Source organism: Bos grunniens, chromosome 23 (genome assembly GCF_055505025.1).
Source record: "Bos grunniens cultivar Pamir isolate PY7600 chromosome 23, Bosgru_T2T1.0, whole genome shotgun sequence".
NCBI classification, from domain to species: domain Eukaryota; kingdom Metazoa; phylum Chordata; class Mammalia; order Artiodactyla; family Bovidae; genus Bos; species Bos grunniens.
The window spans coordinates 21,156,038-21,182,930 of NC_141187.1; the positions used below are offsets into that span (position 1 = coordinate 21,156,038).

The following is a 26,893-nucleotide window of genomic DNA, read 5'->3' on the forward strand; positions in this document are numbered from 1 at the left end:
CAGACAGAATGCGGGGGTTGGTTCCAGCTGGGGCGAGAGCAGAGGGTGGAGGCAGGAGCCCTGCTACCATGGAGACCGGGGGAGTGGTTCAGGGCAGCTGGCTTGAGGCCAATCAGAGAACTCAGCTGAAGGGGCGGAGCCACGCGGACTACATTTCCCAGAAGCCTCGGGGGCTTCGAGCTGTTTTCCGCTCCCCATCCACTGGGCTGTTCCAGCCTGGGGCTGCCAGGGAGGCTGCGGGTTCGTTGGGCCCGCCTGGCCGAGCCAAGCTAGAGAAATGATCCCCGCCTCGCTGCGTGTCGCTTGAGAAGGGGCCGCCCTGGCCGGGTGGCAGGCCAGCCGCGGCGCGGGACGCGGGCCAGAAGGGGCGTATCGTCGTCCCGTGCTGCTGCTGAATGTCGACTCCAGACGATGCGGAGAGGCTCTCGCCGCTCGCCCAGAGATGGCCCCGCGCGTGCAAGTTCCTCCTGTCGGGCTGCGCGGCCACCGTGGCCGAGCTAGGTACCCGGCCGTCCAGCCTGGGCCTCCCCCGCTCGACCTCCAGGGGCCGCCCGAGGGTGGGGGGCCAGGCGGGTGGCTTCGTTTCCGAGTGAATGCAACCCTGTCGGTCCACACCTGTCCTGCGGGCAGATATGGCGGGGTGGGGGCAAGGCCAGTCTTGGGAGGAGGAGGAGGGAGTGGAGGTCACGAAGGTTTCTTCCTCCCAGTTTTGTCTCCGTCGGATGTGCTGTTGCGCCTGAATGTGTCCTTTTAGAAGCTTCCTGAGCTGTTACTCCTCTATAGCATCATTTCCCCTTTTGTGAGGATGCCCTTTTTAAAACCACAGTCCGCTTTCCGTCTTTATTGAGGACATCTCTGTTTATATTCTTACCCAGCCTCACTATATCGTTGTGTTTTGGGTCCAAGTTGTGAACTCAACTTGTGGGACTTAAGTTCTTAACCCATTCCTTACCGAGCATCCATCCACTCGGCATCTGCCTGTTGACCTCTTTGAGCTGAACTCAGCTATACTGTGTATACCTTGCGAGAGTCTGAGAGGTTAATATATAAATGCTAAATCCAAGGCAAGGCATCGATTGATCACGACATTATTATAATGACCACAGTGCAGAAGACTGTGGAGATACAGTTAAAAAGACCCAGCCCTGACCTTCTTACAGGTTGGTGGGGAGACATGCAGAGACAGACAGTTAACATTATGCTACTTATTGTAATGGAGGTGTTATTATAAGGGCAGAGAGGATGAACAATTACATCTGCATGAACAAGTCAGAGGGGCTACTTAGAGCGGAGTTATGATGCTCTTGCAAGAACAGGAGATGCTTCTTGCAGGAATTTTATGAGTATAGTGCCCGTGTTTCCCCTGTGAAGCCTTCCCTGTGCATTTTAACATGACGCTTTCATCTTCTTGCCCGTTAAAAAAAAAGAAAGAAAGAAAAAGCAGTAGCTCCAATATGTTATAGTTTGTAAGTGTTCGTTTGCCCTGTTCTAAAACAAGTTTACTTTGTATTTCCAGCAGCGCCAAAACATGATCTCTTTTTTTTGCTCCCAGTGCTCATCCATTCCTGCCCTTTGAACCCTCCTTATTTTTTTCTTTCTGTTCCCCCAAAGCTGAAGAATTATTATACATTGTTTTCACCGAAATACAATTCATCAACTTAAAAAATTTTAAAGCAGATTGCTAAATGATTAGCTATATCCCAGTTTCTTGTTGTTTTTTTTTTAACCCAGTTTCCCCTGTGACCATTGGCTTTTGTAAAGGAAACGTCCTCCTGTTAAAAACTTGTGGAGAATTGTGTGGCGGCGTGGAGTGAGAACCAGGGGAATCAAAATATGAGATAGTTTTGAGTACAAAACGATTTAGGATCAGAACCTGAAGCATTATTTAAGTAACCAGCAAGAAAGTCAAAATTATTTGACGACGCATAATTATGCTAATATAGAAGTGACTATATCTTAAGATTTTGCAGGCTTCATATGTCAGTAAAGCACTGCTTAAATTCTCTGTATGCACACAACTTGTGTTTTAGGAAAACAATCAGCAAGATAATTAACTTTTCCAAAGACCAGTGGTGCAGATTGAATATTCTCATGGAAAAGGCACAGCTATGGTTTTGTATCAGGCGGTGGTCACTGGAAAGACATGGAGTGTCACTAATGTTTATGAACTTATCTGAATCATTGTGCATATAAAGTTATGAGCTTGATCTTCCTTATGTGAGCCAGTTAGCTTCACTTGTTTCAAGGCAAAAGGTCTACCTCTAATTCAAGATGTAATCATTAGGAAAAAAATTTCTAGGATAGTTGGTATTTTGTTAAGGAGGTCATGCAGAAAACTCATCAGTGCTGGGGGAAAAACACTCAACACGTACCTTACTTGAAAGAATATTGAGCCTGCCACCCTTGGGTAGAAAAGAAATGATAAAATCTATGATGCATCTTCTATTTTTCAGACAGTCAGGCCAGTGATTCATCTACACGGGAGATCACCCATGAAATGACAGAATTGAGCTTCGTCTGGCATTTATTAAGAACCTGCCATTCAAAAAAAAAAAAAGAACCTGCCGTATTAGTACAGTATTCTAAAAGTCACGTTGGCTCTTAATCATGGTTGCAGACCAGGGCACATCTTAGACTATAGATACCTGAAATTATTCCCACTGGAAAGCAAAAATTGAGGACAAAAGTAGGTTTTAGATGGACATTTAAAGAAAATGTTCTGAAAAGAACCCAAGGCTTGTCACTTTTTGTTTTCTTTATGGCGCTCTGGGACAGTGATTCTCAAGTTTGGGAGTGTGTCAGAATCCACTGATGTCTTAACCCCATCTGCCTACTGAAATTCCATAGGCATGGGGCTAGGAAATAATGTAATTTTTAACAATCTCCCTACTTGATTCTGATGTATTCTGAAATTTGAGAATCACCGATCTTGTGGTGACTAAAATCTGGGTCCTGTGATTTTCTAAAAAAAATTTGGTTCACTTTTCTGAATGTTATGAGTTTCCCCCTCGTTTTGTTTTTTTCTTGTCTTTGTTGTTATCAGCAACCTTTCCCCTCGACCTCACAAAAACTCGACTTCAAATACAAGGAGAAGCTGCCCTTGCTCGGTTGGGAGATGGTGCAACAGAGTCTGCTCCATACAGGGGCATGGTACGCACGGCCCTAGGGATTGTCCAGGAGGAAGGCTTTCTAAAGCTCTGGCAAGGAGTGACACCCGCCATTTACAGACACATAGGTATTTATCTTGATTCTAGCTGGTGAGCTTGTCATGATTCTGTGTTTGTCTCCTCTGCTTTCCTGTTGAGTTGTGTCCAAAAGCCAGCTAGTTTCCTTCTACTAATGTGATAAATGAATATATAATCTCTTAACCACCAATGCTTATTAAGGAATTATAGCCTCAGGGCTTTATAAATTCATACAAAAGTATTTAGGGATGAACTGTCCCAATGTCATGATATTTTCTAACGCACTCTAAAATAATTGAGGAAAAGAAAAAGCAAGTAAGATGAAAATGTTAGTAATTGATAAATCTCCATGATAGACATAGAGTATTATTTTTCTCTACTTTGCTGTATGCTTGAAAGGATTCCTAATGAAAAGGTTTTTTAAGTTTAAGAAGAAGAAGATGAATCACTACAATTTTTATCAACTTGAGGAACTTTTAAACACAAAATTATTATTATTTTTTTAATATTCTTTGAAATTGAAAATATATTTGAATGCAATGCCAGATCTTACCAGTCTCTGTCCCTTGTGTCCAAGGCCAAGTTGATCTGAAAGACAGCAAGGGTGACTATCTAATCCAACCTTGGCAATAGAGTAAAAGCAGCACAGGTGGTTTTTGCCTCACTTCCCAGGCTACCTATGTGGGCCTTTAGTCACTTTGAAAGGAAAACACTGCCAATGAGAAACTTTTCTGCTCTGCTTCCAGTGGAGCACCACAATGATAGAAGTTATTGAGTTTCTAGCTTGTGGACAGAACATAAACTTGCCTTCAAAAGGAGGAGGGATGGGTATGGCATTTTCCTTCTCTCTGTATATTCTTAATTATTCCTCAAGTATGTAAGGACTTTTGATCAGACAAGTGCCCAGTACTAATATTTACCAGCTTTGAATTTTTAAAGCTTCGGTTTTCCAGATGAGCACATTACAGTATATTCACCAGGAACTGTCCAGAAAGATGATTGTTTTGGTACTTTGTATGTTTTTGAATATCCTAAAATCCTGCATCAAACTTCCTGAAATATCAAGAAAAGCTCTCTTTCTGAATACCGTGTATTGATTTTCATGATTTCTCTTTCTTATTCTTTTCTTTAATAGCTTCTTCTTGCCTCCCATTATCATTTTGAGTTTCACTTCTTTTCATTTGTATTTTGTTGACCACCATATGTGATTTTATAGATAAGATTCATTTCATATGTTTGAGATTGATTACCTTAACATAGTAAATTATCCAGTGAAGTTGCATGTTTATTGAATGAAAATGCCTGCTGTGTCCCAAGCTCTGTACTAGGGTGTATAGTGTAATGAAAACACACAAAACCTGCCTTGAAAGGCTCATGGTCTGCTGGAAAGATGAACAAGTACACCAAGTTAGTTTCTAATCAAGATGATAAATGCAGTATTAGACACACGCCTGGGAAGTTCTGGGGGATCATAGAAGCATGACAGGTGTAATGACAGCCCAGAACACTGGAGGCCAGGTCAGAGGGCACTTTCTGGAAAACATGTTCTTTGAGTGGAGTCTTGAAAGAGTAGGAGGAGTTAGCAATGACCAGAAGGGATAATCCATTCAAGAAAGATCAGGCAACATAGAAGGCCTGAGGCTTTACAAGGCATGCACATTTGGAGAACCACCAAGGCCAGGTGTCAGAAGCCTAGGTTATATGAGAGAAAGGACGCAGCTAGGGAGATCAGCTAGGCCACGAGAAAGCATCCTCTTACTTTATTAAACATAGGGCTGAATTCATCCTTTCCATGCTCTGTTTTGTACAGTGTATTCTGGAGGTCGAATGGTCACTTATGAACATCTCCGTGAAGTTGTGTTTGGCAAAAGTGAAGATAAGCATTATCCCCTTTGGTAAGTTTTGCTTTGAAAATAATACACTGTATTGTACAACACAGGGAATGTAGCCAGTATCTTATAATAACTATAAATAGAGCCTAACCTTTACAAATTGTGAATCACTATATTGTACACCTATAATTTATATAATATCATACATCCACTGTATTTCAGTTTTTATAAAAAGAAAGGAGAAAGAGTCCAGGGACAGAGTCTCTTCAAAGAGAGGAACGTTTTGAAAACCCTTTCATTTCATAAAACTACTAAAACAGTAACCTATAAAACTTGGCTTACCAGCCTTTGTTAGACTGACTACATCAATGCTGTTTTTATTCCCCTGTGGTCAGAATTAAACTGCAGTTAAATTATATCTTTGAGGCAACTGTCCTTGCTTTGAATTTCAGGCCATTAAAGGGGCCTGAAACTTCAGATTTGAATTTTGACTCCTGGTTCCTGAGCCCTCCCATCAGTAGACAAACCATCTACTCTCCTCTGTGATTTGTGTGGGTTAATTTTTTTGCTTCATTTTGTCTTAAATCTCTTATGCAGGGGCTGTACCAGCATGGTATTGTTTCCTGCAAAATGTGTGAAATTGATAACAACCTTTAGAAAAATGTATTTCCTTTTATAATTAGGAAATCAGTGATTGGAGGGATGATGGCTGGTGTTGTTGGCCAATTTTTAGCCAACCCCACTGACCTAGTGAAGGTTCAAATGCAAATGGAAGGAAAAAGGAAACTTGAAGGAAAACCACTGCGGTAGGTCCTCTGCTAACAGGTACCTTTCCTTTCCCCTTTGACCTCTGCATTTTTGGGCCCCAACATTCAGTAAAGGCATTCACTGTGACTCCTAGTTTGGAAGTGATACTCACTAAGAGGAGACTGGAGTGGGGCCTTCTCTTTACCTGCTATGGTGTACCTGTTCTTTACCAGACAAACGACATGCGTGCATCACTCTGCTCCTTTTCCAGCCAAGGCAGCTAGACTTGTCCCCTACTGGTGCTTGCTAGAAAGAATCTGATCATTAACAGTTGCCCTGGTGTGAATTCCAATTCTGCCATCGTGGCTTGGCCTTGTGGAAGTCCCTTATCATTTCTAGTCTCTGTTTCTTCATCTTTAAGAGACACTATCTGAGATGGTTTCCATGACAGAAGGTCTGGCTCATCAGGTGCCAGAGAGCCTGTTTTCTTTCCCTTTCTCCATGCAGGAAGGGAAATAGCAAGGTAAACCTTATGAATTGTTCTACTTCCCTGTCTGATTTCTCTCTGCCTCTTTTCCCAAGTTTAAGGAAGTTTTTTTTTTTTTTTTTTTTTTTAATGTCAATATTACTATACTGTTGTGATATAAAGTCCTCCTGTTGCACTATGCTGTATTGTCAAAATCTGCCTTTTTTCAAAGGGCCTCTCATTCAAGTTTATTCAAATACCGCTTAGGCAGTTTCTTCTGGAAAAGAGGCAGATCTTGCAGACAGACAGATAACCCTCTGCCAGGAAATAGAGAAAAGGTAGGCTGTCCTGAGCTGAGCATGCAGGGGGCTGCTCCTCCGAACACTATGACTGTATGGCTGAGCCAGAGGTGGAGGAGGGTTTGGGGTCTCCTCTGGTGGTTTACCATGACCACTGCCCTCTGCCCTGCTGCCCCTCCAGCTGCTGCTGCTAAGTCGCTTCAGTCATGTCCGACCCTGTGCGACCCCATAGACAGCAGCTCACCAGGCTCCCCCGTCCTTGGGATTCTCCAGGCAAGAACACTGGAGTGGGTTGCCATTTCCTTTTCCAATGCATGAAAGTGAAAAGTGAAAGTGAAGTCGCTCGGTCGTATCTGACTCTTCGAGACCGCATGGACTGTAGCCCACCAGGCGCCTCCGTCCCTGGGATTTTCCAGGCAAGAGTACTGGAGTGGGGTGCCGTTGCCTTCTCCAGCCCCTCCAGCTGACACAGTGCAAAGTGAGGGTGGGCTGTGGCAGTCCAGGCCCCCTTCCCAACAGGGACCTAAGTAACGTGGACCAGGGAGGAGAAAAGGGTACCACTCTGACTTAACCGTATAGTTTATAGCATCCCAGGACCCATTTTGTCATCTTGTAACTACTTCTGATTACTATGGAGCAGGGCAAAGTGATATTGCCTTGGTTGGCTATGTGGAGAAAAGGAACTGTTGGGGTCCAGAAACGTCTGAGTTTTCACTGATCACCTCAATATTTTTCCTTCTCTTTGTCTCTCATGTTAGACATTTTGGTTTTGATATAATAGTTTTTAAAAAAATTGCTGTAAAGAACATGAACCTTGGGATCAAGCAACCTGGGATTCAAATCCAGCCTTTACCTCATTTTAGCTGTATAACCCTAGCCAAGTTCTTAACTTCTCTAAGCCTCAGTTTCTTCATTCGGATGAGAATTGGAATAATAATAACATACTTCATAGAGTTTTTAGGAATAAAATGTATCATATATACACACACACACACACACACACATACATACACATATATAACAAGCCTGGTGCTTAGTAAGTGCATTAATAAGTAAATTCTATTAATACATTCTGGCTATGGTGACCATTATTCATGAGCATACTTCTTATGTAGCAGAATAGCAATTATGAATGCCCAGTAAAAGAACATATTATCTTTTTGGTGAGACTCAGAGAGTTTAATGCCTGAGTAAAGCCACACAAGTAGTAAGTGATAAGGTGGTATTCGACACCAGGTATTTCTGGCTATATACAACCCAGGTTTTTATTTTATATCAGAGGTCTCCAGCTTTGGTTCACCAGCACCATTTTCATCTGTGTATAGAAAAATGTGCAAAATAAGGAAAAGATAAATTTTCATAAAGCCAAAAGTATTCAGTTTTAAGAACTCTTCTGAAATTCTTCTTCCTAACTTTTGGTCTAAAATATTATTTCTTTCATGAAGTGATATGAGAATTAATCTTTTAATGTTGTCATTTGATAAAATTACAAAATTTGAAGGTCTCCCATAATATGAGGAAAATGAACTTAGAGGTCTGATAGACACTGTTCCCTCCTATAATTAATATGTGCACAGATGATGTAAAATGTCAAGAAAAGAGTTTTGATCTATTTAATCTGAAAAGAGGATGTATGTTACAGTTTATAAAGATTTCCATAAAAGATGTTTAAATAAAAAATTGGCCTTTTTTCTAAAAAACTATTAAGTTTATTTGGGAATTAGACCTACATGGGTTGCTTTAATTTTTAACAATTCTAGATAGTTAAGATATTATTGTTCTCCAACTCATAACAGTTATAGATGAAGCTTATGCAGTTGCATCTGATACACAGGAATGCATAGAGTTTTCACATTTATTATTATTTCCCTTTAGATTTCGTGGTGTGCATCATGCATTTGCAAAAATTTTAGCTGAAGGAGGAATACGTGGGCTTTGGGCAGGCTGGGTACCCAATATACAAAGAGCAGCGCTGGTGAATATGGGAGGTAATGGAAACTTTATTGAATTCTGAGAAGTCCTGATCACCTTAATCATTTTAACTATAAGCACTACAATGGAGAAAATGAGAATTTTTATCTTATTATTTTTAATAATATGTACTGGCAACAGTCTTATTTTATGTTGTAATGTTGTAATTGAATATTTTCCCTAGAGTGGTTTCACTTTATTCTACAATGATGTATGAAAAGGATTTCCTAAAACTAGCAACTTGTGACAGTAAGGAGATAACACCAAACCATGACTAAGGGTTCCTCCCCACCCCATACCTTCCTCTAAGATTCAAACTGATATATGTACCATATGTGATGGTCATTATATCTAGATTACAGATCTTTCCCCCCAGTCATCCTGCTCCTCTTGCTATATAATCCATCTTGTACAGCTGGAGACCTCAGGCTGGAAACCTGAATGTTTCCTTCACTCATTCCCATCTCTCACTTCCCATAGTCAGTCCTGATTTCTTCTGTCTTCTAAATATTTCTTAAATGTTCCCCCCTCCAGCCTTATGCTAAGTGAAATAAGTCAGTCAGAGAAAGACAAGTACCAGATGATCTCACTTAAGTTGGGACCTAAAAAACAAAACAAAATGAAAACAGACTTATGGATACAGAGAACAAATGAGTGGTTGCTTAAGGGGAGAGGAGTAGGGAACCAAAGTAATTGCAAGGGATTAAGAGGTACAAACTTCCAGTTATAAAAATGAGCTACGGGGATGTAAGGTACAGCATAAGGAATTATTCCAGTATATCACAGTACCTTTCTACGAGCACCAATGATTACTAGGCTTGTTGTCATGGTGACCTTTGTATAATGTACGCACCTGTCAAATCACTGTGTAGTACACCTACATAATATTGTATGTCAACTATATTTCATTGAAAAGAAAAATATTCCCCCATCCAGTAACTACTACCTTTGTATCCTTACAATGACCATTTTTACAGTAGTAACCATCAAAACACAAGTAGACCACTGCCACGGCATCTACCTCATCTCTTCCACTGCCCTCAAATTTGGACCCAACATCCAGAGAGCTTTATCGAACATACAGATCTCAACACGTTACTGGTATCCCTACAACCCCTAACTGGCTTCTCATCACTCACAGAATAAAGTGGAAATTTCATAACACAGAAGGTCTGCGTAAATCAACCCGTGCCTTCTGGGTTTGAGCGCTTCATTGATTCTGGAGCACGTGGTGAAGCAGTCCTAGGTGGAAAGGTTCCACTGCCTACACGCACCAAACCGCCTCAGCGTCTGCTCCGTCTGTCCTCTTCCTCTTCTCTTTAGTTCCTTCTGCAGATGTTTTAATACGTGGCTAAGCTGTCTTCTCCATCATGTGCTTTCCCTGCGCCTCCCACAGCCAGCCCTCCCGGGTCGTGGTGTGCTTGATGCCCTTTATGTGCTCCCGTAGTTCTCTGGGCTTAGCTCTCTTGCTGTTTTTACCTCATTTCATTGCTTTCTTCTATGTGTCTATCTCCTCCCCCTGGATTCTGAGCCCCCTGAAGGCGTGGACTGTATTTTATTCTTCTTTATTTTCCCAGTCCCTCTTACCTTTCCCAGTCCGTCTTACATAATCAACAAATGTTTAATGAACGAATCAGTGGATGAAAGACTCCTTTCTAAGACCAAGAGTATATGATTCTAAGAAACTGATAAATAGCAGTTTTGAGAGCTACAGTAACATACCACTTAAACACCAAAGGAAATAAGTCTATTTTATATTTTGCTATTTCAGTCCATCGATGTCTCCTGCATCCTATTAGTAGATACTCTGGTTTTCAGAAAACCTTTCAGATTATCATTTCTCAATTGATTGCTTCAATATCTTTGCAGCCCAGAGTTCTCTTCCAAGTTCTAGCATCTGCTTAGCATCTTCATTTGGTATCTCAAATATATATTTCTTTGAATGTGTCCAAACCAAATCATTTACTGAATCACTTCCTTTTCTGTTCTTCCCAATCTCAAAATATGATATCATCATATTTTTATGATGGCTTTTTAGTTGAACGACCCAGAAACCTAGGCATGATTTTGATCTCTTTGCTTTCACTTACTCCTTACAGCCAACCAGTCACCAAATCCAGCCAGTTCTGTCTCCCAGAGAGATCTCAAGTTCATCCACTTCTCCTCATCCCTAGAGCTACGCCCTGGTCCAAAGTACTATTAATCTCCTCCTCCTGGACCACTACAAATATCTCCTAACTGGTCCCCCCACACACATACACACATACATCGCACAGCCATTCTGCCCCGCTATGCATCTGAAATTGTTCTCATCAGGATCACTGGTGTCTGTCATCTTATTTTAAAACATTTAAATCAGTCCATTCACATTTTCACATCGCTATAAATGGCAGCTCTGTCCTTCCAGTTGTTCAAGCTCAAAGCCTTGTAGTCATCTTTGCTTCCTTTCTTTCCCTCCATATTTAGTCTGCTTGCTGATCTGTTGATTCTGTCTTCAAAACACTCAAAATCTGACCAGTGCTCCACACCCCAGTATCCAAGCCACCACTCTTTCTTACCAGAAGAACCGCAGTAGTGTCGTGCCTAATGTGCCTTGTCTCCCATAGTCTGAGTAGACTATCACAGTGATCTTGTAAATACTAGCCCAGGTTAGCCACTCCTCTGCCCCAGTCCCCTTCTCCGACTCTTGCCTCCTCTGCTCCTGTTAAACCAGTGTTCTTGCCGTTCCTCTAACATACGAAGCTGACTTTTGCCTTTTTGACCTACTGTGGTTCTGCCTAGGACACTTTCTCATAGATATCTCCAAAGTTTACTTCCTCAAGCTTCCTGCAGGTCTCCACTCAAATATTATTTTGAGGTCATCTCCAACTGTTCTATTTAAAATTCACACGCACCATCCTTCCCCACCCTTTCACCCTCACTGTCCCCTTTTCCTGCCTGATTTGTCTTCAGAGCAGTTACTGCCATCCGAAATGCCACGTGGCTTACTTACTTGTTTATTGTCTCCTCCTTCAACAAAGAATGGCGATTGTCCATGGCTCTTGCCCCAGTATGTAGAATAATGCCCACCACATGGTACGCTCTCGGATGTCCAGTGAATGATCAAATATATCTACCCATTCCTAGCTCTTTACAGTTCACTTCCCTATTCTTTGGTGTAGGTAATCTTTATAAAATTCCATGGTTGTGATCTAGTCCTCCCCTGTTTAAAACCTTTCAACAGCTCTTCATTGCCATTAGAAAAAAAGTATAAAAAAAAAAAAAAAGTGTAAAAAGCTTCATGTAGAATAATGGCCAGGATCTTTTGTTTAAAGTGATAGAATCTCAATTCAGCCTAGCTTAGGCTAAAAAAGGCATTTGTGAGCTCCAGCACTGAAAAGTGCAGGGGTTGAGCTGACTCTGAGCAAAGCTGGATTCAGATGTTCAGATGATATAATTGAGTGTCTGTCTCTCTTCCTTTTTTCCTCCCCCTCCCTCTGTCGCTCTGCTTTTCTCTGCTTGAGAACAAGAATGGGATCTTTCATCTTTGTATACATTCTTGTCCCACGCTTAGCACATTCTTGACACAGAAGACGTTCATTGTTGAGTGAATGACATTTAAACTTTCTTTCTCTGTGTATTGCCAGATTTAACCACTTATGACACAGTAAAACACTACTTGGTATTGAATACGCCACTTGAGGACAATATCGTGACTCATGGCTTATCAAGGTAAGACTGTTTTAACTTGTCTCTTTCTATTTTTTTCTATCTCACTCTTTCTTCCATATTTGGCATAAATTCTAACTTTTGTCTCTTCTGATTGGGAACCTAGTGATAACACCCTTAAAGAAAGGCGATAGTACCTTTATAAAGAGCAATTTCTTAAAGTGTGTTACAGTTAAAATGTGGAAGAGAGGGGCAGGATATTTCAGGTTAAGTTTCCCCAAATATTTGCCCTTTTGTAGGGCTATCCCAGGGTCAGATTCTGACAATTGATTATCCAACTCAATTCAGTGGGTACGTTTGAGCATCGTTTGGGTTAAAGACACTGTGCAAGGCCCTGCAGTAGATACAAAAGGTAAACCACACTGCTTCCCAGGGAGTTTACCAAGGGGAAAAACAGAACAAGTATAAAAACACTGCAGAGTAAGTGCTAAAAGAAAGGGACTAGCTACCCACTGGATCAGGTTTTTAAATGGGGTCAGGGGGACTATGTGTGGTCCGTGAGGCAGCTCAAAAGCTGCTGTCCATGAACTCACAGCTGGGTAGGTAAACAGTGCTGTGTGATCTAGAAGTTCTGGATGCTGCATCACAGGGTAGAATGAGTGCTCACCGAGGTTTAAAGAGGGTTGCAGCTGTGCAATCGAGAGATTTATAGGACCCATCAACATCCTAGGGAAGGGAGTTGATATGAAGAAGAGGAGTAAAAATAGTGTAGGCACTGAACTGGGTGCTTCAGAATGGTTAAGGGTAAACTGTATGTTATGTGTATTTTACCGTAATTAAAAACAATGGGGTCTGTGCTCACTTGAGCAGCACATCTACTAAAAGCAATGGTGTGGGTACGCTGAAGTTCTAGGGCAGGGAAGGAGCAGTAGAAGACGTGCGGCTAGGGTTTTAGTGAGATGGGGAGGCACGTGGCGAGGTATGTTAATGTAGGAGGAAGTAGAAAGGAAATTACACAGAACGGGAAAACCAGAAGAGTCCCCCTTTTCCCTCTTCTTAAATCATGAGGCTGTTGAGAGGTGAAACTGGGCAAAAGATTAGCCTACACTGTATGAAGATCATGCATGAGCGTGGTTGTTTAGTTGATGCAGAAGAGGATTGTTCATCCTGAAACCATGCTTAGGGACTAATTCAGAGTAGCCTTGCACAGAGCCATCTGGTCTCCTGGAGAGAACAGAAGACGTACCCAATCACTCTCTGTCTATCATCACTTAAGACACATTCTGGGCTTCACTTGGCGGGTATTACTGGCAAGGAGTGACAAAGGTCAATAGCAAAAAGTAGCCATGTTCCTGTCAACTATCTAGGCAAAATTGATGTAACTTTTACAGCTCTGTCTTCTCACTTTGACTCTAGATAACCACCTTACCTGAGGCCTCCTTAATGCAGTATTTGCTCTCTTAATATTTAAAGGAACCTAGCCAGATCACACTACCTCCTGCAAACAATTTGATAAGAGGAGGATGAGGCAGGCCACTGGCAGCTGCCCCGCAAGGTGTCTGTGTGCCGAACAGGCCCACAGTTGCCAAAGGGGATCCTTGATGTGGTTATTATACAGGTAAAAAAATCCTTTAATAAGTACATTAATTAATGACAACTAATGAATGAGGGCTGCCTATCTTTTAAAAGTAGAATTTATTAATAATATTAACACTCTGGTAGAAGTAGTCTCCACTCTTGAAACATATGTATAGCTGAGCTGGCACCCAGCCTCTCTGAAGCAAGTGAACAAGTGAAAACATAGTGTTTCTTTCTAGTCTTTTGAGCCAAAAAGGGGAAATTGTGTATATTTTTCTGTCTTCTTTGTTTTTCTCACCTCTTGACTGGCCTTGCATGCTGTTTCTAGTAGACTTCAGTTTTAGAACGTAGGTGAATTTTGTAGTTGGTTGCCTGTTTCTATGTAAAAATAATGAAGGTATATTAAAATGAGGGCTTCCCTCGTAGCTCAGTTGGTAAAGAATCTGCCTGCAATGCAGGAGACCCCAGTTTGATTCCTGGGTTGGGAAGATCTGCTGGAGAAGGGGTAGGCTACCCACTCCAGTATTCTTGGGCTTCCCTTGTGGCTCAGCTGGTAAAGAATCTGCCTGCAATGTGGGAGACCTGGGTTCAGTCCCTGGGTTGGGAAGATCCCCTGGAGAAGGGAAAGGCTACCCACTCCAGTATTCTGGGCTGGGGAATTCTGATATTAAACCTTGACTTTCAGAGGATCTGAACAAATAGGAAAGAATGTTAAAAGAATGTTAAACTTTAAAAGAATGTTAAAAATGTTAAAAGAAAGAATGTTAAATATACCCCTCCGGGATATATATGGTGAAGCAGTAAGTTCTTTGCTTATAGGCCTGTCGTGTGAACAGAGACCCAAGAAAAGTTATACACACAGTCGGGTCACTTGCTGGAAAATGTAAATAGGTTATATGGGTTCTTTCTCTTGAATTCAGGTATTCCTGAAGTGTGTTTCTCCTTTGAATGATCAATCCTGATCTGAAAGAGTCATAAAAGAACTTGGGTGCTTGCTGCTCCAGCAGTTCAAAGTAAGAGAGTGTGAAGATTCCTAATGCAATTTCAACCTCCCCACCACACAGCCTTCAGAAACTTCAAAGGCCTTGCTTGGCCCGGAAGTCAGAGGTCCTTATCTCTGGGAGACACTTGATGTTCCGGGAAGAGATAAAAGTTGTCCACAGTTTTCCGTTCTAGCTTTCTATTAGCCCAAGATAAGATACTCTTCCTACCCCGCTGATTCCCGTCTCTAGACTCAGCTGCCAACTCCTGGGTTTCAGGCCTTCATTTCGCTTGATTCAGGATGACCACCCATCTTCTCGTCATCTGTGTTTCTCCTGGAAAAGTTTACAGCAGTTAATGGCTTCTCGGATTATGGGATGTCGATCATATTCCTGTATTGCCTCTCTCATGCCCACATACATAATGAACTGCTGGTGGCCTCTGAACTGTTGAGTCACTCATTTAAAAGAATCTTGATTTAGTCTGCAGTGGGTTGGCCACATCCATTTTGTCTGTCTTGAATAACTGACCAGAAGCCTTTTTCAAAAAGGAGTGATTATGTGATTTCTGCCCCCCCACTTTAAGATCCTTTCCCTTTGCATTGAGAATAAAATCTCAGCCTTCTCTGCCTGCATCTTTAGTCTCTGATCTGGCTGGTGAGAAGGAACCATCTATGTCAAGATCTGCTCTCACCCAAGAGCCTTTTCATGACTGCCTCTCACCTGGTTAATCCCTATCATGTGATCTCATTTAATTTTTTTTTTCCACAGCACTAAGCTTACCTGAAATTATTCATTTCTCCTCTGCCTCTCCCCAGTTAAGTACCTTGAGGACAGGATCTTTTTGTCTTGTTCACTGCCTAGAAGAGTTCCTGCCTCCAGCAGATGTTCAGTGTATATCTGTTGACCAGATATTGTTTTAATTTTTTTTAGCTCTTTAATGAATGAATTTATCATTGATTTTATGCTAAAAGAGCATTAGTATGAAGAATATTATTGGACTAGATTTAGTATTTCATTCTTTCCAAATATCAAATCCCCCTTCCTTAAAATTTGGAAGCTGCTACATATTACCTTTCAATTTCATTTATTTGTATCTACAGCTTATGTTCTGGACTGGTAGCTTCTATTCTGGGAACACCTGCTGATGTCATCAAAAGCCGAATAATGAATCAACCACGAGATAAACAAGGAAGGTAGATATAAAGTCTTAGTCTCCATGTATCTGAATGTCTATAATAACAGTGTTCTTTAAAGACTCTTCCTCCTGTTTATTTTTGTGTTTACGTGTGTTCAACCAGGAAGTTGTTTTTATGCAGTTACCCGCTTTGTGTCTGATGGAAAAGTACTGTGCATTTGGGGAAATCAGCTAATTTAACTGTCATATTGTTTAGACACGAGGTGTTTATTGTGACTTTGTTGTTTCCATAGAGTTTTTGAAAATATACTTCGTTAAGAATTTGCAGGGCATTTTTTCAGAAGCTCATGATTTGTGAGTAATACAAGTTACACAAATTACCCAAGTTACACAAATTACCCAAATTTGATTGGCTATAAAACAGTATGTTCTCTGTGAAGAGACTAGATGGAGTGAATTCTAAGTTATCAGACCAAGGGTGGGGTGAATCCCAACAGTCAACCTTGAAAAATATCTTTAAACTCAAAAGAGGTGTACTATGTATACAGAAGCACAAATATTATTTGTTCTAAACTAGCGGAAGATAAATAAGTTTCCTAGACTATTTTTTTAATTTTATTTATACATCTATTTACATGTAAGAAATTTAACAAAATTGTCTGCTTTCCTTTTTAGGGGCCTTCTGTATAAATCATCGACTGACTGCTTGATTCAAGCTGTTCAAGGAGAAGGATTCCTGAGTCTCTATAAAGGGTTTTTACCATCTTGGCTTCGAATGGTAAAGTTAGGTTTTTCTTGCCTTTGTTTTTGTTTTTATTGTACTTAAATTACTTTTCATCTGTCAATATTTTCCCTTTTCACTTCTGGCTTCCAGCATGGTTCTGCCCCCAACTCATGGTTCTTTCTTTCTTCTCTCTTTTTGTTTTCTTTTACCTCCAACCCCTTTGGTAGATTAAGGTAAAATAATTCAGTTACCTCAGAAATGAATAGGTTGATAGTCTGATGTTATAAAACCAGTGGATAGATTGTTCTGAAATGTAAAGACTTTTGCTATTTAGCCAAAATATTGCAGTTTGAAACAGGTATACAGATGTCATACTAGAGACAATTGTTATGAAAATGTCACTATTTCAAACAAAATTAGTTACTTTGATGATAAATATTGGATTATCCATTGTGGCTCAGCAGTTTAAGAATTTGCCTGCAATGCAGGAGACCACCTGCAATATAGGAGACATAGGTTCAATCCCTGGGTCAGGAAGATCCCCTGGAGAAGGAAATGGCGACCTACTCTAGTATTCTTGCCTAGAGAATCCCATGGACAGAGGAGCCTGGCAGGCTTCAGTCCATGGGGTAGCAAGTCAGACATGACATAGCGATTAAGCCACCACTACCACCCATTAATACCTATCACCACAAAGCTCTGCTTAGGAAGAAGACATCGTGTCATTTCATTTGGTTTGGATACTGTTTTTTACTAAAGTGAATTAACATGTAGAGTTAGACTTATCTAAATAACAAATACAATAAAAACAAGGTACTCGAGTATTTTGTGAGTTAGAACATATTTGAAACAATAGGAGTTACAGGTTTAGAAATTCAATCAATGCTTTACACAATATAGTACAATCATATGAATTGAGCACCTGTTCCATACAAAGCCCTGTCTCAGTGCCTGACTTTAGGAGGAACCTAAGAGCCTCAGCCCCTGCTCCAGTGTTAGAGCTTCCAGTCTAGGTCAAGACAAACCCTGAGTGAAGAGTTGGGAGGGGGCAGGGTGCAGGGTCATGGTGCTTTCAGAATAGACAGCAAGTAAGGACCACCTAAGCTAGGAGGTTAAGTAAACCTCATTGGAGAATGGATTTCTCACTGAGATTTGAAGAATGACTGGGACTTAACTAGGTTAAAAGGGAAGAAAAGAACACTCTGAGTGTAGGAACTAGCTGGAGTGGACAAAGGACATGATGCATTCAGAGAACTGAAGGAAAGCCAGCTGGCCAAGGCACAGAGATGTGGAGGAAAGAAGCCCAGGGTGAGGCCAGAGAGAGGCAGGGATGGGACTGGGAGCAGCCACAGGGTCCATGAGAGTGAGGGGCATTGGCCTGATGACGTGTGCTTTTAGGAAGATCATTCTGGCTGCTGTGTGGGTTGAGGAAAGACCAGGGGTTGTGACAGATGACAGATAATGATAACTCAGACTAGAATATGACAGTGGGGACAGAAGAAGATAGATTTAAAAAAAAAAAAAAAGGAGGGGTGGGGATAGAAAGGAGATAAAAAAGAACACAACCGGATGGAGATGGGGAAATGGTTGGAGAAAGCAAAGAAAAATCGAGCTTCATTCCCAGACTCCTGCCCTGAGCAACCAATGATGTAGTTTCCTAAAATGGGATCATTTGCAGGGAAGAAGATTTCATGGTGGAATCTCAAGTTTAGTTTGGATATGTTCAGTTTTGGATACTCATAGGACATTTAAGGGAGAAGGCAATGGCACCCCACTCCAGTACTCTTGCCTGGAAAATCCCATGGGCGGAGGAGCCTGGTAGGCTGCAGTCCATGGGGTCGCAAAGAGTCAGATACGACTGAGCGACTTCACTTTCACTTTTCAGTTTCATGCGTTGGAGAAGGAAATGGAAAACCACTCCAGTGTTCTTGCCTGGAGAATCCCAGGGATGGGGGAGCCTGGTGGGCTGCCATCTATAGGGTCGCACAGAGTTGGACACGACTGAAGCGACTTAGCAGCAGCAGCAGCAGCAGCAGCAGGACATTTAAGAAGAGATATCTAGATGACTAGCTTCATATATTGGCCTGGATCTTAGAATCATGAGGATGGCACATTAGACCTGAGCACCATCTACACACAGATAATAACTGAAGCGCTGGGGATAAATGACATCACCAAGGGTAGTAGGTATCTATCTATTAACATGAAACTAACAGCCAAAGCCCTTGGCATTATCTGATACAAAAGCACACCTAAGCTGTAAAAGATTATTTTCATTGTTTTGATTATACTTTGAAGTTATCTCAAATCTATGGATATTTAATGGAAAGGAAGATTTTGACTTGGCCTGCATAAACCAGGTCCTATTATAAGTGCTGGTAACAACAAGGAATATGATGTGTATGTTTTTGCTCTCAAGGAGTGTACAATGTGATGGGAGAAGATAGACATGTAAGTAGTTAAAATTACACAGATTATAAAGCTAAGATTATGAAGTCACTTGCTATATGGCCAGTGCTGTGCTAATCATATTCATGGCTTAACTCATTGAGTTCTCCCAACAATCTATTTGGAACGTTACTATCATATATTTCATTTATAGAGGAGAAAACTAAAGTGACGTGTCTAAATAACTTGGCCAGGCTAAGTGGTTATTAACTACTGGCATCAGGGCCTAAAACCCGGGCAGTCTGGCTTCAGAGGACACAGATTACTAAAGAGGTTGCCAGTGCTGTGAACAAAACATGAAAACACATATAGTGGAGAAAAATGGCTTGAACTCTTTGAGAAGTCCCAAAAGGCCTCCCAGAGGTGATCCCTGATCCGAGCTTTGAAGGATCAGTAGGTGTTTGTCAAGAAAAGCATGAGGAAGCAACATAAGCAAGTCAAGGGTGACCCCAAAATGTCTGGTGAACTGCAGAAAATTCTGTGTGGCTAGACTGTAGGTCCTCAGAGGGCAGACGATGGAAGAGCACATAGAAGAGCATTTAGGCACCAGGCTGCGAAGGACCTGGGGGGCCAATTCAGTAGTTGAGGTGAAACTGCAGTAGCAAGCACCTGTTTGAACCCAGGAGCCATGTGCTAATACTTGCTTGGGGACAAGTCTACTGTGGCAGCAATGTCGAAGCTATTGTGAAAGTTAGCATGCAAGAAGGGAAGTTTGGGCGGTGGTCTAGCCAGGAGATGATGGTAGAAATGGAGAGAAGGTGAATTTCAAGAACATTTGTGTTCGACTCCACAGGACGTAGTAACTGATCAGACAGAGAAAGGGAAGGAGGGAGAGAAGGGAAATGAGACTTTGATGTTTCTGGTGGGGAAGACCATGAGGATGGGTGAGACCAGGGATGAAAAACGAAACCAAGAGGTGATGGAGAAGAGCCCAGTATAAAGGAGCACTGAGACCACTTGATCTAACCCATTGTCTTTGTAACAGGAGACTCAGGAAGTATAAATGACCTCAGAATGGATACCTAATATATGACAAGCTTTGTGCTAAGCTCTTTACACACGTAATTTTTTAAGTCTTACAAGAACCTAACGTTACGGGTAGTGTGATCCTCATTTTTCAGATGAGAAAAACACAGCTCAAAGTATAAGAAACTCGCTCAAGTTCATGTAGCAAGTACATGGCCAAGCTAGGAATCCACTGCAGATTTGTTCAACTCTAACTAAACCCATGGTCCTAACTAGGATGGTATACTGAGTATCTCAAAGTCCTGCAGCTCATTATGGAAGTTTTAAAACAGAGACAGGGCGTGGTGATGAAGAGAGGTTACCGGAGACAGACTGGCTAACCACCCGAGATCACCAGGGTGGCGTGGCTGTGTTGATTTGCCACAGGACCTGAGCGTAGAAGCCTGTTGACTCATGAGCACTTCCAAGTAAATCGGCCTTTGCACATACAACTGCCCTTCAGCCAAACTCACTGAAATCGATGACCAGAGGACATTGGCTCGTCTACACTGAGAAATACATCTGGCCAGTGATCTCAATGCTTAAGTCCTCTGGATAGCTAAATTCAAACTATAGGGGAGCCAAGTCATAATCAGAAGGTTGCCTGCTGAACACAGACTACTAATACCAGGAAGAGCTTATCTGTAAACTTAATATTGAAAAAGGTCAACCCAAGAGTCCCTGTGTGTTCAACCCCACAGTAAAAGCATGGAGGAAAAAAAGTTTTTTCCAGCAGTTATGATAACATGGCGTCATATACACTTGGATTCTTTTCAATGGTACAACTATGCCAGTGAGGAAAAAACAAGTAAAAGAAGGTACTGGCCATATGCCCTTCTGCAGAGGCTCAGTATATCCAGTCTATATCCTGTACATGCTATTTGGCTCTCCCTCTTTAACTCCTCTTCAAAACCCAGCGAAACCTAATCCCAGTTCCTTACACTAGTTAAGGATAGCATGCCCTTGCTTTGCTTAATCCCTGATTAATATTTACTTCCTTCACATATAGTTTGGTTGCTCTGAGGAAGAAGTCTGATAACCAGAGCCATCAGGAATGACTGCCTAGTCCATTCTTAACTGAGACCTCTGCTTCCAGATCCAATTGCAGTCATATCCTTGGCTCACTTCATTTTTATTGTCACAAGACTGTGTTGTCACAGCTTCTTTGTCTGTGTCTTCATACACTTAATTGACCAAAGATGTATTCTCCTAAATCCACTAATGAATCCTCAGTCTACTAGTATAACTTGCTCAACATTTCTAAACACATATGACATAAATGTTGCTTTATAAACACTCTAAGCAAATACATTTTACATTCTAATTGCTTAAGTTTATTTCTCTATACTCTAGTGTGATTAGGGTTTCTCTCTGATCAATATTACCTGTAACTTAGGAACCAAACCAGATAAGAACTGGATCCAAGACATACTTCCTCTGATGATTACTTCCATTGTTTCCTCTGTGATCTCCATCTGTGTCTTTAGCATTTTTATCTTCCGTTCTTGATTAACCCTCATCCCCTTATAATTCCTTTTGGCACAGTGACACCTTCATAGCCAGTTCTTTCTGAGGTGAAAGCCCTTTTCTCCACTTCATGTGCATTTTTATATTCATTATGTGATATACCAGGTGTTGGTTTTATGATCAAACTCTCAAAGGATAATCTTTCATCTCTACTTTCAAGTTCTTCAGGGCTTCCTTGTCATGCTCCATACATTACACAAACTACATGTAGAAGAAAAGAGCCCAGCCTAGAATTCAGGCATGCTGAGTCCTAGCCTTTTATCCAGTAATGGTCAGTAAAAGGAACCCTGGAATGGAAGTCAGAAGCCCAAGGTCCAACTCCACCATGCTGGCAGGCATCTGATTGCTAAGCCTTAGTGCCCTCATCTGTAAAACAGGGGTATCAATACCTTTCCTTTCCATTATAAATTGTTTGGAGACATCTGTGACAAAAAAGACCTGAAAATGCTTTATAAATGATAAGGTGCTCTAGATAGGTGAAATGCCAAAATATTTGTTTTCAGCCTAAGTGGATTCAAAATGAGTTCATCATTCAAAGATGTGTATGCATATGTGTAGAAGATTTATAATTGCTTTGAAATATGCACTAACTTCTTTGGTTAATCTTTCAGACCCCTTGGTCACTGGTGTTCTGGCTTACTTATGAAAAAATCAGAGAGATGAGTGGAGTCAGTCCATTTTAAGCCCTTAAAGATACAGTGTTCAGTATCATTGAAATGCGGGCATCTGCAACACACACCCCCTATTATTTCTACCTCTTTAGGAAGACACCTTACTCCACAGAGACTGTGATTTATAGGGGGCAGCACTTTATTTTTACCTGGAAACCCAAGTTCTCTTTGACTCCTCTTTTTGTTCACAAGCAATCTGATTGGATCACACAAGACCACCCAATGAGACCCCAGCACAGCGTTTTCTAAGGAAGGATCAAATCCTGACCACTGAACTTGAGCGAGAAGATTCAAGATTGGGATGCTATGCTGTAGAGCCTGCTTAGAGGAGAAAGTGCCAGAAGGGAGACAGCATCTCAGACCTGAAGTGGACAGTAGGAATGTGGAAAAATACATCCATACATAGGGACCAAGGAATATACTTAATGTGTTGTGTCAGTATTTACAACTGAAATCTGATAATTTACTTTTGTGTTGTCATTAAAGTGCATATTCTATAAACTAAAGGGAGGTGAATGAATAAACATTTTGAGTTTCCCTAGTGTTGGAGGAGGTTGATGTACCTTTTCTTGCCAGGAGAGTGAAAAAAAAAAGTTTGGATCTCAAGGATAGAAGTCTCCTTCTCTCAGTGCCCTGTGATCTGTGTTCATTGGTTAGGTCTCTACCACATAGGCTAAGGACTTCCTGACAGTCAGAGAGACCACATCTGAATGAAAACAGAGAAGAATGTCTGCTTTGTGATATATCCCATTCCAGCCTGAATTTGTCGCTAGCTCTCAAGAATCTCAATATATGAAAAACGGGGCTTATCTGATTAAAGCTCAGGTGGACAGGTCCTTTTAATAAAGAAACATCTGGTATCATCAGTCTCTCAGTGGCATTTAAAAGCAAAGGTAACATGAAGTCAGCCGACGTACAGCCTCTCTTAATCCCCCCTTCCCTAACACTAAGGGAGGGAGAACTCGGAAATCACACAAAGCTGTCTCTAGCCTGAATCTTATTCAGTCTGACAAAGCTTCCTGCCTAAAAAGAGATCATATAAACTGCCTGTGGTACACAATTATGTCTCCAGTCACTGAATCATATCCCTTTTCTTACATTCACCTCTGAACCACCTGTTTCCCCAGCCTCAGACACTGGGCATTTCTGGATGGATAGCTACAGTTATGGGAAAAGGCTGTAACTGTCAAAATAGGAGAACTCCAACAAAAGCTCAGACGCAAGAGAGACACTGGAGCTGACCAAACAGGATGTATCATGGGTATGGATGATGTTGAATGGAAAAAAGTTTGTAAGTGCTCTGTGGTTGCCCTAATGTATAATCACTGCCATTTAAGAGGGAGAGTATACTTTAAAATATATTTTAGTGTGATGTACTAATATGTAGTGGCTTATTTTTTTAATAGAATTTACAGAACGTGGAGTTTAATCTCTTAAAATCTTTAGGCAGTCTACTTTTCCATTGTATTTGTCAACCTGTATGAACTGAGTTGTTAAATATACTTAATAATATGTACTTAAGTTCTCAAATTATCTGTATTGGAACCACTTTAGGAAACTGTTTTTTGTGTGTATTTTATAATTTTGTAAACCCAGTAAATATTAGATCAAAATAATTATATGCAAACTGGACCATGGAAAATTTTATTTAACTTTATTCGTTGAGGGGCTCGAGGTGAAAACATTGCTTACATAGTGAGACTATTCCTTGATGTCTGGATTGGAATAATTGGATTTTTTTTTTTAAACCTGAAATGACTCCTTGGGATGGTCTGGTTTAACTGTCTCATTTTCTATGTTGGGAGACTGAGGCCTGGAGAAGTAGAGTTGTTCATGCTCACAATTTATTCAGTAGCAGAATCAGGATAAAAATACAGATCTTCTAATTGCGTGCTGCAATTCATGAGGTCACAAAGAGTCGGACACGACTGAGTGACTGAACTGAATTATTGTTACCACTGACAGTTATTATACACTAATTAGGTACTGAGTAAATGTCTCATGTCATTTTTGCAACATCCCAGTCCAGGATTATTGAATCTTCCAAGAATAGGTTTTTCTTTATGGCATTTATTTTTGTCATAGACATTTGAAATGAATTTGAATTGCCTTTGGCATACATTCTAGAATGGAGTCTAAAATGTGAGTCTAAAACACTTCAGCTAAAACATGAAGACCCCCGAGAATCTGACCAAATCCTGTAGATAACACATATATCCTAGCACAGTCATACTTTTCCAGTGAAACCATTTTCATTAATGTGTCTTGGATCTTGGCTTTATTTTACCAACTTGAAAACATCTTGTTCCTCTCCAGAATAACCCACAGTAAATAAAAAGAAATAACTTCAGTAATTTTGTGTCCACACTGAAAGACTTAACATTTCAGTCTCACTTTCTTGTAACATAACTGTGCTTGGTGTTTATATTCAGCTCAGTATCAATAATACTTAACCTCTAAGTTTCCTTTGCTTAGCTTCCACTTTTTTCCCTTTCCAAATGATTTTTTTCTCATTGAAAAAATATACATGTTCTTGTTTTTAATTATATACAGTTCTTTGTTCTTTATAAGTGAATTAGCGTATATCTAAATAGAGAACATTTCTTAAATTTGCTTTCAGGGAGGAGTAATATATCTTCATCAAGTGCTCCAAATCCTATTTTAATTATAAGCCACTAGTGGTAGGGCTAGTAACATTTATTTGCCATTAGGTACTCAACAAAATTTACAGATGGTATGAATCAATTAATTTTGTCTTCATTATTTGAAGATCTGTGGCTATCAAAAGACTAGTCTGAAATTCCTTTCATTTTGCCAAGAAAAAAGGAAGGAAACAAACTCAAGGACGTTTTAAATGAGAAACTGATTTTCTGTCATCTTTATATTTTTAAGCATAACCACTTATGTACAATTGAAATAGTTATTCATGTCTTTTTCTGTTTAATGAAAACAGATACCCTCAGGACCTCCATTGGAAAAATCTTTCATTTAACACTCGTTGGTTAAAAAAATCTTTCTTTTAATACTTCGTGGTCACTTGAGGGTGAAAATATTTGATGCTCTTCTCCCCAGTTAAACCAGAACTCTTTTAAAAATGATTTCCCCAAAATATATATTATTGAATGCCAGGAAATGTGGAGAAAAGGCTGAACTTGGATTCTCAAGACCTTTATCCTATTGGGTTGGTCAAAAAAGTTCATTTGGGTTTCTCCCTAACGTGGTGTGGAAAAGCCCAAATGAACTTTTTGGCCAACCCAACATTTGGGATTCTACTTCTGACAAAGTAGTATAATCAAGTCCCTTCATTTCTCTTGATGGTCCATTTCTTTCTAAGATGAATTGGTTGAACTCTTGAATCTTGCACATATACTTGAAGAGGGTGATTATATTAATGTCATGTTAAAAAAAAAGATTCTTTAAAATTATTGGGATTTTCTTTTTCCTGGATTTATTTAATTTCTCATGTTTTAAGATGAAGAAAGTTTTATTCAGGACTTACAGCAGAGTACAAGCTTTTTATGTGGCTGGAACTCCTTCACCAAGCAGCAGACACATCTTCCTTCAGGCAACAGTGGGCATGTCATCCCACCTTCTTACATTCAGTTACTCCTTCACACACACACAAGAAAAATTAAAATCTTTCACAGTGTATCCAAGCCCCTCTCAACCTGGCTTCAACCCATTTTTCTAACATTTGCATTTCACTGCACACCCACACTCTACCTCCTCACAAATGCATCGCCCCTGAAGATGTTCTTCATTTGGCAGCTTCCTAGGCAATGTTCATTTTGTGCTCTTTGCCTAACATTCTTCCCCACCACTACTACCCATGCGTCTTCACTTTCACTGGTGAAGTCCTACTTTAACATCTAGAATGATCTCTGAAGACCTGAAGACCTTCAACACCTCTGTTCCCATGGCTTCCCCTCCTGCGGATGTCTGTCTGTCTGCATGGACGTGTTGGCTTTCCCTCGATGAATGAACTCTTGCAAGCAAGGACCATCTCTGTTTCTCTTTAAAACTTCAAAGAGAGTTGAAGTCAATTAGAAGGAATCTGTTGAATTCAGAGATTGGGTGGGGGTGGGTAGAGAGAAAAAAACATGTACACGTGTAAGTCATATGTTGTATTCTTCCTACCTTAAGGATAATTATATCAGGTCAGTAACACTGGATTTCATGAAATCCCTTACCATTTGCAGTGCTTAACTGCATTTTCAAAAGATCATGTGTCTTTAAACAGGTAATTTTAAAGAAGTAGTCATCCGTTTAATAGCTATCCTACAAAAATCTAGAACTTGATAGTTTTAAATAATACAAAATATTTGGTTGGATGATGAGCAATGAATAAATATGTGATATGTTTATATTATTCTTCCTTTTAGAGTGTGTATGAAAATTCTGTCACTATTTGTATGTACATTTTACCCATTCAAGTGTTTTATTATTTCTGAATTCTGAGGAGTATGTGATTATTTTTCTCTCCCCATACTTTACCCCTAGCGGGCTGCTGTGATTGTCAACAGCAGCAGGATCCACTTTGAAGGTTTGATAAAAGCAGATGAAGAGGCTTAAAGATGTCTGTTTGCTGAAAATATCTGGTAACAAACAGGAATATATGTGAGTAAATATAGTGCATCATTCTGATTTTTAAAATAAATGCTTTAAAACGCCTAA

General features: G+C 40.5%; 1 protein-coding gene across 10 annotated transcripts; it reads left to right on the top strand.

Annotated features, from left to right (window-relative positions):
- The first annotated feature begins 150 nt into the window (after nucleotides 1-150).
- On the top strand, nucleotides 151-26,893 carry SLC25A27 (solute carrier family 25 member 27). 10 transcript variants are annotated; one of them, XR_015153264.1, is made up of 11 exons: nucleotides 153-501; nucleotides 3,044-3,235; nucleotides 4,996-5,080; nucleotides 5,701-5,823; nucleotides 8,405-8,517; nucleotides 12,127-12,211; nucleotides 13,622-13,766; nucleotides 14,647-14,739; nucleotides 15,810-15,902; nucleotides 16,520-16,622; nucleotides 22,160-23,846. XR_015153264.1 is itself a non-coding variant. In XM_086372004.1 (9 exons), the coding sequence occupies exons 1-9, from the start codon at nucleotides 396-398 to the stop codon at nucleotides 22,466-22,468; spliced, it is 957 nt and encodes a 318-aa protein (XP_086228130.1). In that variant the 5' UTR covers nucleotides 151-395; the 3' UTR covers nucleotides 22,469-26,893. The 10 variants fall into 10 exon arrangements, 3 of the variants coding, with proteins under 3 accessions (XP_086228130.1, XP_086228128.1, XP_086228131.1); XR_015153266.1 differs by having other exon boundaries at nucleotides 22,312-23,846; XR_015153265.1 differs by having other exon boundaries at nucleotides 22,412-23,846.